Raw genomic sequence first — 13,319 nt, forward strand, 5'->3', positions numbered from 1 at the left:
CATTGCGGCTTTTAGGTCACAACACATTTTTGGTCCAGCCTACTTAAGCAACACTGAGTTGAGCTGCACAATCCCGTTGAAGCAGCCGACTTGCAAGTCTCTTTGCGAGGCCGAACCCCAACACCCGTGCAATGCAATCGCAATCTTTCCAGCCAGAACTGCCCGCACCCTTCAAAGCCTCATCACAGGACGCACATCTAATGCAGAGAGAAGGCCGGTTAAAGCCTCAGCCAGGCTCACTGCTTTGAAGCGACTGCTCCAGCCCCTCCAATAGGAGCCAAATCATTTCCCTTCCTCTACCATTCCATTGTGTGAGAGGTGCACCAGGCGGCTCTATTTGGTGGCCGCATGTGGGGCGCCTTCAAGGATCACGCCACTCCATTCCAGAGCAGGGCCACTACAGGAAATGAGACTCTCCCGGATGCACAGGGGCTTCTCGACAATAAATATATTCATGCATTCATGTATATTTCAAATAAGAATTTGACTCAGCCCGCATAATGCACATGCAAGGTTCCCCGACTTTCAGATTCTTGACATGCACGAGGTGCTACAATCAGAAGTGTATAAATAAATCAGAAAATGCAGCAAACAGAGCTACTAAAAGCAGCAACACAGGCCTGGGCCCGGCGCGGCAGAAAGGACTCGCAGAGGTTTGTCTGCAAAGAAAAGCTTTCATCTCGGAGACAGGAGAGGAGAAGAGAGGAGTGATGTGGTGGAGGTTCGGGCTGTCATGTTTCACAGTGGGGGACTTGAGAGACAGATGAGGAGAATAGCTAAAAGTAGTCAAAGTTTTCAGTTGCAGGGGGAAAAATGGGAGATGAGAGCACGGAGAGAGCGCCACACATTAAGATTAGCAAGTTAAAATCACAGTGTGAAGTATTATATTACAGAGCCTTTAGAGGACAAGCTACCACGGTTACTCATTAAATCGAGTCAACGCAACGCCTTCGGTCTTATTCTCTGCATAGTTCATAAAGCGAGCAGGGAGAGGTTTAGGATATTGTGTTTGCTTTAGCAGACCTTCGCTCCTATTTCCAATATCGGGGAGATGAGAGGCTTCCATGGCCAAGCACATCATGGGGGAGAATAAACACACATCTGATGGGAAACATGTGTGTGGGAGATGAAACGGCCTCCCTCATATGAATGAGGATGAAATATAGACCTGTGTCCTGCTGAGCTCCAATCACGGCCGTAAGAACTCGGCGTGGAGGGGAAACGGCAGACCCCCGACAGACTCTCTCACTCAACACACACACACACACACACACACACACACAGACAAGCTGCCAATATGGCCATTCTGGAGCGGATTCATGTGGAGGCCAGAGTCTGACAGTGACATCTCCATTCACTCTCGAATTCTTTTTCTCTTCCCAACATGCATGGACACACACACACACTCACAGAGAGCCAGAGGCCATGGGAGGAGGAGCAGCGCCGGGGCATAAAAAAGCCTTTCTCCCTGCCGTGGGTCTCTGTGGGGTTTAGCATGGCATTATGGGAAGATTAGACTTTAGAGTGCTCTACTATCTGATGTCATTGTTGGTTTTACGTTGTCTGGTTGGCTTGTGGAACTCGGACCTGATGGCAGGCACATTTCCCCTCCAAACAAAATGCTCAGTTGTGATTGATTGCAGGTTCCTATTGTATCTGTCTGGTATGGCTCTATTGGAAGAGGAATTAGTCAGACAAAAACGCATGGAAAACGCTCCACATCTGACTCCATCAATCAAGTCAGCAATCAAAATAATTCAATTAAGAGACTTAAATCCCGCTGGCTTACGAGTCCCTGCTCCAATAGCCCAGAGACAAACTCAATTTACTGACAATCCATACATGATAGCATTAACTCCACTTTAAGGCTCAAATCTTTTTCCATTACTTACATTTTCTAAATATCAAGGGAAATGCAAAGGAAATAGCTGAGTTATACTGTTTACTTAGAGAGAGGACTACTCGGAAAAAAATTAAATAAACAAGAGCAACTCTGAATACATAATAAAATTGCAGACAGGCTGTCCAGACAACTAAACTAATTTGCAAGTTGTTTAGAGGGACCCATTTGCAAAACACAGAAACTTTAGAAATGTTTTTTTATAGATCTGCTAAATGGCCGTGCATCAGAGATGCAGGATTGTGGAGAGACTGGGAGAGGGAGGTTTGCTGAATATGTGTGTAATTGTCTTTTTCCCCCCGTTTCCGAGGTGTGAAAGGGAATGCAGGGTTGCACTGGGGTGTCCCAGGGAGAGGCGATTGAAGCGTCAGTCACAGCTGCCACACAGAGCCCCGGCGCGCAGCAAATCCCAGGCCCGGCCCTCGTGGGCGGAGGGGCCGGGGCCGGGCTTGGGAGCAGCAGGAGTCCCATAGGCCTTTTCTTCCAACTCCTCTCACCAGCACAAGGGGGACTGGGATCACGCTGGGAGTTTGCTTAGAAAAGGCTGAGCCAAGACTTGGCAGAATGGGTTAACGGAGGCATGCACGCACACTCACTAATACACACTAACTCGAACGCTTTTTGGGCTGTCTGTCTTGCCTGTGGGCATGGTGGGAAAAAGATGAAGTAGAGGGGAAAAAAAATCTGAGATAAATCAAACTTCCAGTTAACATCTAAAAAAATTCAGGACACACATTTACAGAGACACACACACACACACACACACACACACACACACACACACACACACACACACACACACACACACATAAAGTAAGAATGGGACTTCTCAAACAAGATTACTGGAGAAACGAGTGGTTTTTGCTTGATGCCTGGGGAGCCTAATAGTGGTAAAGTCCCGAGGATTATACTCTGTGCCATTTCCATGCTTGCCCTAATAGTCTCCATGTCCTGCCTCTGTATGCCATAGATGGATTATGATGCTTTATAATTAACATGGGGGAGGGGGGGATGTTTCAGACCGCCCATCTGCCACACTGACACACTTACAGGGGGTATCCCTTGGGAAAAAGGGGGCCGCTACCACACTATTCCATTACTTTATCATTCTATCATTCTATTATCCTACCACTCCATTCAATTACACTGTCACTCCATTAGTGTACTCATAACAGTGAACAAAGCACTCCATGATGATCATTAATGATATGTTCAGAGCTGGTTGGGTATAGTCATGCCTCATCCCGTCTCTACTTGTAAAATATTATCTGTTACAAAAGTAAAGCTCACTTTAGTTCCACTTAAGAAGCCACGGGCAAGTGATTCAACAGTTCCCATGGGAAATTTTAATTATATTACATTATATTATATTATATTATATTTATCTTGAGTGACACTAAATTCTTTCTGGAAGAGAAAATAATATTTTTTGTAGAACATAAAACCTCATTTTTGACTATGGAAAGTTTGACACAAGTTTGGCAAAAAGGTCCACTTGCTTGCTTTTTTCAGAGCTTTCAACCACGTCATGGTCTTTCTCCGCAGATGGACTTTGCTTCATGAGAAGACCAAAGAAAGTTGGTAAAATTACTGTTACAGTTAGTAAATGAATCTCGAGTTAGGATTTGTTCTGTTTTTTGGGTCCACAGTGCTTTTTGTAGTTTTTTAGATGCAGTTGAAAGCTCCAGGAAAGCAGCAAAAATTAGTAGTAAAGCTAGTAAGTTAACATTGAGTTTGTTTTTTTTTTGTTTGCTTTTGTTTTGGAGTCTATTTTATTAACGTAATTTTGAATTCAGAGTTAAAAGTTACTACCAATCTAGTAAGTGGTATGTAGTACTATTTTTTTGTCTAATCTACTTCTTGTAGTGTTTGTAAATCATTAAAAGTGCTGAAAAAGCTGAAAAAAATCACTAGAAACGCTAGTAAGTGGACTTGAGTTAAGATTTTTTTCTCTAATATACTTTTTTGCAATTTTGTGGATGCAGTTGAAAGCTCTAGAAAAGGTGAATTAAAATACTAGTAAAACTAATTAGTTGACCTTATGTTGAGATTATTTTGTCTAATATATCTTTGTAGGTTAAAAGTGCCAGAAAAAGCTTGCTATGTTTCTACTAAAGCCAGTAGGTGAACTGAAAGTTAACGGTAAGTGGTAAGTAGTACGTTTTTTTTGTTAGACCTACTTTTTCTGGTTTCGTAGACACGTTAAAAGCCAAAACACTTAGTAGCGGATAGTAAGTGGACTTTTAGTTAAGATTTCTGGTCTAATTTGGTCTGATCTAACTTTTGTAGGTTGAAAGCTCCAAAACAGCTTGAAACGTTACCACTAAAGCCAGTAAGTGGATTGAGAGTTAATGTTGTGGTGCAACTGAAAGTATTAGGAAAGCTAGTAAGTTAATCTTGAAATAGTTTTTTGTTTTGTTTTGGGGTTTATATCATTGTAATTGTGTATATACAGTTGAAAGCTACAACTAAAACTAGTAAGTGGTATGTAGTACTTTTTTTTTTTTGTCAGACATACTTTTTGTAGTTTTGTAGACATGTTGAAAGCCAAAATGCTTGTCAACACACTATTAAATCTAGTAAGTGGACTTTCAGTGAAGATTTTTGGTCTAATTTGGTCTGATCTAACTTTTGTAGGTTGAAAGCTCTAAAAGCACCTTGCGAAGTTACTACTAAAACCAGTAAGTAGACTGAGAGTTAATGTTGAGATGCTAATGAAAGCTCCGGAAAAGGTTAAAAAAAATGATTAGTAAAGCAAGTAAGTTACCTTGAGTTATTTTTTTTGTTTTGTGGTGTACTATATTGTTGTAATTTTATGCATACAGTTAAAAGCTACTACTATAACTAGTAATGTATAGTCGCATGTGTAGTTACATTTTTTTGTCCTACTTTTTGTAGTTTTGTAGACACATTGAAAGCCAAAAAGCTAGTAAACACACTATTAAATCTAGTAAGTGGACCTTTAGTTGGAATTTTTGGTCTAATTGGGTCTGATCTAACTTTTGTGGGTTGAAAGCTCCAAAATTAACTAGTAAGTGGACTGTGCTCCAGAAAAAGTTCATAAAATCACTAGAAAAGCTTGTAAGTTAACTTTGAGTTTGTTTTTTTGTTTTGTTTTGGAGTTGAAAGCATCAGAAAAAGCTTGAATAGTTACTACTGAAGTTCGTAAATGGACCACGACTTAAAACTATTTTTTGTCACATATTTTTTTTGTAATTTTGTAGATGTGATTAAAAGCCCTGGAAAAAGTTAAAAAACTACTAGTTAAATTATTTGTAAAGTTTGCAGGTAGATTTTGAGTTGTTTTTGTAATTTTGCTCCACTGCACTAAAGACATGAAGAAAAAGTTGTCTACACTTGCATTATAATTTAATAACCTGAATTTTTTATTAAAACGAGGACATTTTTTACTTATTAATAAGCATGCACGCCTTGCCCTATTCCACCCTGTGTTTGTTGGGATCCCTCAGCCCCTTCCCCAAAGTCCTGGCACACTAAATTCAAACCTCCCCACAAAAGTCTTTGGAGTGCCACAAACTGGGGGAAACAGATCCCTTGCTGCCTGTATGGCGGTGACAACTCATGACGTCTTAAAGAACTTGTAGTGCAGCTGGCTGTTAAGGTTGCCTGCCCGCTGTTTGGGCCTGGCGTCTGATGAGGTCTGCCTCCACAGCACAGAGGGGTTCTCTGAGAAAGAGTTAAGTCTATGAGGTCAGTCCAGAGGAGGAGGTTACGAGTTCCCGAGTCGGAGCCGCAGGGGTAATGGTTTTAGAGATGGCTGTCACACAGATCCGTTCCACTGTCCAACACCGCCGCTGATCTCCACCAATCCAAGTCCGCTTGCTTTTCAATCGCTCAACTTTCTCTCCCTGTCCCCCTTTCTTCTTTTCTCCCTCGCTTTCCCCCTCGCACTGACACATGGAAGTAATCTGGGAGCTCTACGCTGGACTGAAAGGATGTGCGGTTGAGCCCAGGGCTGCATTTCAACGCTCTACATTAGCTTCCTTTCCTCTCCTGTTTAATCCCCTTATTTTCAACTGCTCTTATGTAAAAGAACTAAGATGGCAAACAAAAGGCAGACTTTTCCCCGCTTTTGCCCAACTTTTTTTCCCCCCCACTTCCTGTAACTCTGCATCCCTACATTTTCGCTCGATTCAGCTGAAGCGCAGGCGAGGCAACGAGAAGAAATCTTAAGGGAAGCTTTCCAGCGCCTGTGCCTCTGCTTGGCAGAGCTGGAGCTGATGGGAACTTCCCGGTCGCTGCCAGCCAGGCCTCCGTCTAATGAAGCCGGGTCGCTAACAGCCTGTAAGGCAGCCACTGTTCAGCCACTCCACACTCGTCCACCGCTCAGCCCTCGACACTTTCACAGGGGCACACTGGCACGCTTCTAACACTTCCTTAATGCTCCTCTGTGGCTGGACAAAGAACAATAGCACACCGACATGCACTCTCAAGCACTCATTCACTTCCATAAGCTTATACTTGTCCCTTTCATATGAGATTTAGTGTCCTTTAATTGTAGCATGAACACATAAATTGAGTAAAAATAAACAAAACTTGTATTGATTTGCAATTTATTGTACAAAATAATTGGATTTTTAAATTACAGCACAGCATATCCCACACTTTGTGTTTGTTTTGGCACACTTCAGTTCATGTGGTTTCATTACTGAAACAATTATGTCGAGGAGCACAAAGTTTCAACAAGGTTGTTAATAGTTTTCTGTGACTCACAGCAGACAACCAAAGCCCTTGTCTGTCACGCCTATGTTAGGGCTCCAAACTCTGGTTCCCAAGATTAATTGTCTGCTCTCGGGCTGTAACTAACAATTATTTTAATTATCGATTTATTTGACAATTACTTTATTGGTTATCTGATTACCCGTGACAATTTCTTGGAGTTATTATTTCAAAAGCGTATAAAACAGAAACGTGGGAAATTCTCACATTATGTGGGCGATATATATAACTACATATATATGATGAGAGAATAGAAGTTCGTCAGTTGTCAGAGATTTTTCTATCTTTATATTGTGAGATCTGGTTGCATTAGGTTGTATTAACTGGATTGTTGCATCAGTGTGATGAATCTGTCAGGTGTTTAAGTCCCTGGATAAACCTAAGAAGTCCTCAGACATTCCTGTCTGGCTTATTTAGTCATAAACAGTTTCACAACTGAGTTTCTAGAAAATGTAATATAACAATGTGACATTGTGATATGTTGTAGTGTACATACGCGTATGTTTCAGTTCAGCTATGAGAGCAGATACATATGAAAGAGGGGGTTTAGGGGTCGTGCAATTGGGTGAGTTTTTATACACAAATTTGTGTCTTTTTTTATTTTAAATGTCTTTATTTTGTTAACATAAAAGTCCACTGCTACTTTCATGTTTTCATCTGGGGAGGTGGTGGGGTCAAACGCACGTTATCAATGTTGAGGTGTCCTCTGCATCCCTCACAAAATCTACGCCTATGATAGTACACAACATTTTATCAATTTTGCCCACCCCTGAACGATTATCAAAGTTGATTGTTTTTGATCGGCTAACTGATTAATAATCTTTTCAAGTCTTCTTCCAACTGACTCATTGCATTCAGCTGCTGTCTCAGCTCTGGATCAGTCCCTGTAATATGTCTTGAAAGAAAACCAACTGTAACTCTGGGTCATGAGGACCAGTTGGGATCGCATACGTGAAAAAAAATTGCCAAAAATTAGTTGCAAATGCTCCCAGAGCCGGGGAACGAAACCGGGTTTAATGTGCACGACTGCTCGAATATAAAGAAATGAACGCATCAATAACACACAAAAAGCAGAATGATCAGCTTTCAGTGATGTGGCAGCCAAACCACCAGCGGATAAAGTGAGTCCATCTGGAGCGAAACCATGATGGAAAAAGTGCATTTTTTTTCCTGAGGAAAAAAAAAAAAACCTAAAGCGCTGCAACCCCTTTTCTGAGCCCAGGTGCCTCATGTAGATAACCAAATGAAGAATCTGTCGTTACACACCGCTGAAACAACAGACATGTCGACACAGAAGTGCACGCACATAAAAGCAAACGCAGCTGTCCTCAGAGTGAGACACAGGGTGCCTTTACAGCACCATGGGCCAGTTGCTTTCCAGAAGTATTTCTTATTGGTCAGCCCTCTCTCTTTCTCTCTGAGTGGGGCTCAGGCTCTGAATCCTCTCTGTGTGTAATGAGATCTTTATCAGAGGGAAACACGATCAGAGTCTAAAGGGGGAGAAAGGGGGGGACTCGGGGAAAGCAGGGAGAGAGAAGGTGTATCGCAAGGGGTAAAGGGGGCAGGCAGCAGGGCGCGGGGCAGGGGAGAAAAAAAAACAGGCCTCTGACCCTCTCAGCAGTGACCCACACTGCGGCAAGCGGCAGAGGAAAGCGTTCGCCGAAATCTTTGCAAGGGACCAAATCCTGTTTCGGTTCTAGCCCCAAAGTTTCACCCAACTCTTGCTCAACAGGTTGCGGCAGTTTCGAGTTTTTGCAGTTGCAGTTTGTTTTTTTAAGCTCCTGCTGAAATCCTCGTTATATTTAAATGTCAGCTCAGAGGAGCGTTTCAGTGTGCCATTTCGCAGGAGTCAAAGTGTCGACTCGGCGCTTTGAGAACAAACCCTTAAAAAATGTACTTTGATAACATCTGGCTCTAAAAACAAAGATAAGGCGGCCATTTGTTTTTTCCTAATTACCTCACAGGAAAAACGATTTTCCCCCAATTATCTCAACGGAAGGGCAAATTATGAAAACAAAACCTGAACTCTAATCAGACCTTCTTTGCACTTATTGTGTTAATAGCAGCCACATTAAATTAAAATGACGTCGTCTTGAAAATGTATTTAACAGTAAACCTGCCACCTCATCATTTCAAAGCTTTTTTTCCTCCAACAAAATCTGGAACACAAACTTGTTTTTCTCTTTTAGGAAAATTAACAGTTGCTAAATATCACGGTGGCAATCAAACCGAGTTTAATCATCAAACTCCCTGAACCAATAAAGCATGCAAGTAATAGACCAAACCAGTCAACTGTTAAAGTGTGAGCCAGGCGGCTGAGGTCAACGGGCAGCAAAATAAGATGAGTAAGCAAAGACCCACAGCAACAGAGGCTTTAGCTGACTTTTATCAACTCAAACGCCTCTCCCCCTGTTATGTTATTTTGTGCACTTTTGTGGGCTTCGAACCCGACACGGGGGCCAAAAAATGTCTGCAAACTGTTTCCAAGCCTCACCGAAATGCGAGGAGTTCAAAATCAGTGCAGCAGACTCCTGGCCAGCCCGTGGCAGTTTCCCCGCTGTATGTTTTCAGAGGTGTGTGTGTGTGTGTGTGTGTGTGTGTGTGTTTTCCACCTCTTGCCCATCATTTTTGTTTGTCTCCTGAGCTGCTGCAAACAGGGCTGTGGTAGCTACAGGTCATGAGGTAAATATTAGCTAAGGAGGGTTAGAGGACGTGCAGGAACCACTCATAGCAACCTTGTCAGATTATCATTAAATTGGCATCACTGCAGAATTCCTGAGCACACTGTGAGTGTGAGTGTGTGTGTGTGTGTGTAGTGTGTGTGTAGTATGCCTGTACATTGCTGTGCTAGCTTCAGCCAAACCGATGGGACGTGATCAGTCATAACAAAGTGACATTTTCAGGCGTAATCCCACTCAGCTAAATGAGAACTAATCCGATTTGCTCTGATCAAATGTTAGACGCTTCTTTACCGACCGAGGACGTCGACACATCCAGCCTTCTTCCTCCCCCCGAACCCCCACCCCCTTTACCCCCTTGCTATTTCACTCATCCGCCTTCAAATTAAATATCAAAAAAAAAGTCTGATACATCCAGCAGCAAAACTCGGGGATGTTTCTTCTTCTGCCTCTTCTTTCCAGACGCCGCTACGGCGATGATGTATGTTGCCTGTTCAAGCACGCTGGGAGGAAATCAATTAAGCAAACCCCAGTTATTGATAATGCAGGAGCGCGGAGTGATAGCATCCTCACATGGAAATCCATAACAGCAGGGACGCTCTGAGGGACTCGCACATAAGCCTGCACACACACATAAAGGAAAAACACACACACCATAGTGGCCCAAACCTGCTGGTTTCCTATACTTTGTCTCATAACTCATGGCCTGTAGGGAGGCACTGGTATTGTTATATTTGGTGTGTATGTGGTACAGTGTGCAAGCAGAGGGCCAGATTAATTTATTAGCTGAGGCAGCAGTGCTCCCCAAAGTGGGAACAGGAAGTAAGACATCGTAAATCTAGATAAGTCACCAGATAGTGTACTGTACATTTCTATAGGCCTCTCTCGCTCTCTCTCTTTCTGTGTTATCACTATGGAGTAATATAGGCCAAGACAGGGAGATGGAGTTTAAAACAACAAACACTGAAGACAGATGCTGATTGCTGTACAAGTCTTCCTTTTTTTATTGCCTATCAGACACCGCTGCTGACAGATACATTTCAGAAGAAAAACAGGTTTGTCTTTTGTTATTGCAAAGCCTGCACACAGCAAGATAATTGTCTATTGTTTTCTAAGCGCAGAGCAGCAGGATAATTAGGTTGAGAGAACACTTTGCGGAGTGCATTATTGTTCCACTGTGAACTTTATGAAATATTCGGCCGGCGTGAGGGATTTTACAAGGAGCCGAGTGGAGGAACAGATGGAGAAATGATCTTCCAATCCCTAAACCAGCGTGGTAACCTTCTAAGACATTCCCTGCAGGTGACATCATCAATCAATAAATGTCTCCCACTCTTTTTTTTTCATTTGTCTACCCCATGACTGACACGAGGTGTGGGTTTTTTTTGTACATGTGCAGTATGTGTGTGTGTCATATCTCTGTCTGATGACGCTCATTGTTCCACTACCTCTGCAGCTATAGTCAAATAAAAGCTGATGGGCCGTAGTCTCACCATTAGGACCAGGCCACACACACACGCACACATATCTACACACACTCCAGTGAACATGGCAGCAATATTCATACCCACTGACTGCACAACGAGCTCCTATGACATCTGACATTTGGGGGATAAATCATGGATTCACTTGAATGAGTAAGTTCTAGTTATAAGCTGGTCGAGCTACTCTCCATTTCCCCTCGGTGCACTGAGCTCAAATGAAGGTCAGCTCAATACAGAAATACAGGAGAGAGGGAGAGGATTTTTTTCTCCCCCTTCTAGTTTATTTTCCCCTTATGTATGCTTTCCAACATCATGCAAATGTGGGAGTCAAGTCTAAGTGGGTGATAATTGTTACCAGAGCGTATTTTATTATCAGCAGTCTGGGCTCACTCTGCTTGTTTTGATGGGAATAATATGAATCTTTAGAAAAATGGCTGGCTTCAGCTGCTTGCTTTTGAGAAACTTGCCCCTTGATTTGATGTGGAGAAATTAGGCTGGATCCGTGCCAGGATAATTAAGAAAAATTTAATTCGTTCCAAGCATTTCTCCCTCTCTGATATCTGAAACCATCTCACCACACAGTTTTCTGTGGGCAAACTTGGGAGAGTTGGGACGCAGTGTGGCCCTCACAAGAAGGCGAGTATCGCCCATGGTCAGGGCTCCTGAGAGGAGAGATATCCTTGATCCAATTACCTGAAACTACACCTTGACACACTTGGCATGCTTTCCTTGGCTTTTGTAATCCATTCTCTGTTTAGCTAATTACCTCAATTACAAGAAAGTGCAGGGAAGGAAGTGGACAAACTCTCACAACTCTGAAGTAGTCATAACTTGGGTGTCCAAGCAGACTTTGGCCTCTGCCTGGTAATAAAAAGTGACATGTAATATTGTCATAAATTACTATAATTAACCATCCATTATTGTGTTTTAAGTGAGGCCTACTGTATATTGTATACGCCTGCACCTACTGTGCTTCTTTGGTGTTGGGAAATCCCCCACTGAGAAATAAATCAACACAACACTGTGTGGCGCAGGAATGACAATTAAAACACATTATGTTCTTTCTCTGATAATTGCTACATTTAACAGAACATTTAACCCAGCGTGCACACAATGGCAACTTTTCCAGTAATGTCAGTCCTCCATTACGCACACACCCAGCGAGTTTGGCATGCTTGTGCAAATGAAATACGAGACTTACTTGGGATTCTGCGAGCTCCAAATTATAGTCTCCAGCGATTTCGCCGAAGGTAACGCCGACCTGCACATTAAAATAAAGATCCAGAGGTAATACTTCCAACAAGCGAGTCCCGCCATTCTGATAAATGTGCAGACAGTGAGCCGATAACTCAGAGCGTCGGACGGTGCGCCTGGCAGCCTTTATCTGTGGGAAGGTGAGCAACGATCAGTCGGGAGCATGTGAGGTCGATATCAGATACATGTCCTTCTGTCCGACCTTTTAAAAATCTGCTCCAGACCCCCGTGTCCTTGACTGAACTGTCCGCAGGACTTGCGAAGAAGCCCCCAGTTCTAGCTCTGGTATGAAAGCAGCCCCGAGTGTCCTGGTTGACCTGTGGCTGAGACAAAAACAGCCCTCCGTGACCTTCTTACTCTGTAGAGACAAGTCAGCGATGCGATCTGATGTGTGATGAAACAGATCTAACCGATCGCACAGTTTTTTTGGGGGAGACACAATCTGGCGATGCGGCTGCCGATGAAGCGCTGCGCCGTGTCTTTGTCAAAGCTCCCCTGCTGGTGTCTGTACCTGTCGCTGGATATAGCCTACAGATGACCACATTCATCCATCAGTCACAACTCCGCAGCACGCTGGGAATCCCGAGGTCCACTTCATTCCAGTGTTATCTTTCACTCCTCCTCCCCCAGCTATTCTTCCTCACAAAAGGAATTGAGTTTCTATTGTAAATATTCCTCCCGGGCTCTCAGCGCCGTTCCGCGTGCGTGTTGCGCTCCAGCAGGGTCGCTTCTAGTCCGACTGGGACATGCTGCGTGGCCGGTGCGTAAATAAACTGTACGTCTCCTCCTTGTTTGCTGCTGCTCGGACACAAAAAGTGCCGAGGGAAGATTAGACCTGCTCACCAGCCCGCACCCTGCCTCTAAATCCGCTCGCCAACATTTCCATGCCGGTATTTTTTTTAAACCGTGCAAAAACACTCTCTGCGCTCCGGTAAGTGCAGCAGCTCGAGCTCAACTGTAACCCGAGCCGGAGAGGAGCGCAGGGGGGACAGCCCACAGTGCGAGCCGCGGCCAATCACAGCGCTCTGTCCGAACTTGGAAGCAGGAAGCGAAGGCAATTTATGGGGACGTGGAGGGGTGGGAGGAGGGAGGGGAAGGAGTCTGTTATTGGGTTGACCCCACATCTCCACTCCCCCACCACCTCGGCCCGAGCCATCGACCCGAATTGAAATGGACTTTGGAGTTATTCGTCATACTGAAAGCTTTGGTGAGGAAAATGAGCGTGATAGGCTGTTGGAGCGTGCGTAAAAGTGGCTACAGGAG

The 13,319-nt window shown here is 43.7% G+C and overlaps 1 protein-coding gene across 1 annotated transcript in view; it reads right to left on the reverse strand.

The window, feature by feature from the left end:
* Window positions 1-13,059, reverse strand: part of efnb1 (ephrin-B1) — a 66,058-nt gene extending 52,999 nt beyond the window's left edge. Inside the window, exon 1 of the mRNA XM_050041863.1 lies at window positions 12,004-13,059. Within this exon, the coding sequence (XP_049897820.1) occupies window positions 12,004-12,119 (116 nt within the window). The 5' untranslated portion in view covers window positions 12,120-13,059. The remainder of the gene's footprint in view (window positions 1-12,003) is intronic.
* Window positions 13,060-13,319: the final 260 nt, after the last annotated feature.

Source organism: Epinephelus moara, chromosome 4, assembly GCF_006386435.1.
Source record: "Epinephelus moara isolate mb chromosome 4, YSFRI_EMoa_1.0, whole genome shotgun sequence".
NCBI lineage: Eukaryota > Metazoa > Chordata > Actinopteri > Perciformes > Serranidae > Epinephelus > Epinephelus moara.